We start from the raw sequence: 1,550 nt of genomic DNA, 5'->3' as shown, positions 1-1,550 counted from the left end.
AACACAACACACACACGACACACACACACACACACACACATATATATATATATATATATATATACGAACACGAACACACACACACACACGTGCATCAACTGCCAATGGTGACACCAGCGCATGCCACGTCCATCTTTTCCATTTATATTTCTCAGTATAACATCCTCACTCACAATGCTAATGCACACTGTAACATCCTCAGATATAATGTTAACACACACTGTAACATTTCAATTATAATGTTAATTCACACTGTAACATCCTTCCATTGTTACTGCAGGCGTTGAAGGAAAGCGGCGTTGTGTCTTCTGAGCGAGACAATCTCCATCACCAAATAGACCATGCACTGCTGGCCAAAAGCAAGGTACGTAAACCCTAAAATCCTAAAATCCTAAAACCCTAAGGGTTACACACCACACAGTCTACTGTCATTCATATTCCAAAAGCAAGGTACGTAAGCAATGGGTAACACACCACACAGTCAACTATCACTCATAGTTGTAGCAGTTGTGTTTATGTTGTATCGACTAAATCTGATTTAAACGGTCGCGACGTGTGTGAGCTATGTAGCATATCATGGCAAGTTAGAAGGACTAGCACACTGACTTAGACGGATAAATACACAGTTAACTACACTGTTAACTACACTGTTGACTACACTGTTGACTACACTGCTAGCTACACTGTTAACTACACTGTTAGCTACACTGTTAACTACACTGTTAACTACACTGGTAACTGCACTGTTAACTACACTGTTAACTACACTGTTAACTACACGGTTAACTGCACGGTTAGCTACACTGTTAACTACACTGTTAACTACACTGTTAACTACACTGTGAACTATACTGTTAACTACATTGTTAACTACACTGTTAACTACACTGTTAACTGTACTGTTAAATACACTGTTAACTACACTGTTAACTACACTGTTAACTGCACTGTTAAATACACTGTTAACTGCACTGTTAAATACACTGTTAAATACACTGTTAACTACACTGTTAACTACTCTGTTAACTACACTGTTAGGAGAATGACGAGAAGTTGTTGCAAGTGCTCCAGACCGCACGCGAAAGGGCTGTGCGTGTGTTCAAAGCGCATCTGCGCAACACTGACCGCGAAGTGCGAAGCCACGACACAATGCAACAGCTCAAGACAGAAGCCGCACACATGGCCGACAACAAGGTGTGTGGTATAAAACCCTAAAACCCTACATCGACAAGGTGTGTAGTGTAAAGCCCTACATCGACAACAAGGTGTGTCGTGTAAAACCCTACATCGACAACAAGGTGTGTGACAGGCCACGTGTGATGCGTAGTCATGAGCCAACTGACATCACATGAGACGACACGTGCACAGGAGAGTGCGCAGAGAAGGAGGGGAGCATACGCACACATCCATCCACGTGTGAGCAATGGGTGAGTATACGCACACATCCATCCACGTGTGAGCAATGGGTGAGTATACGCACACATCCATCCACGTGTGAGCAATGGATGAGTATACGAACACATCCATCCACATGTGTGCAATGGATGAGC

The 1,550-nt window shown here is 42.8% G+C and overlaps 1 protein-coding gene across 1 annotated transcript; it reads left to right on the top strand.

The window, feature by feature from the left end:
• Nucleotides 1–610: 610 nt before the first annotated feature.
• SARC_13444 (hypothetical protein) lies at nucleotides 611–1,194 on the top strand (the record flags this gene model as incomplete). Its single annotated transcript, XM_014292425.1, has 2 exons — nucleotides 611–973; nucleotides 1,039–1,194. Coding segments are annotated over 2 exons (519 nt in total), but the record flags the coding sequence as incomplete, so codon positions are not given.
• Between the last annotated feature and the right edge of the window lie 356 nt (nucleotides 1,195–1,550).

The sequence above is a fragment of the Sphaeroforma arctica genome (genome assembly GCF_001186125.1).
Source record: "Sphaeroforma arctica JP610 unplaced genomic scaffold supercont1.3296, whole genome shotgun sequence".
Taxonomy (NCBI): domain Eukaryota; class Ichthyosporea; order Ichthyophonida; genus Sphaeroforma; species Sphaeroforma arctica.
This window is presented reverse-complemented; position numbering and strand designations above follow the sequence as displayed.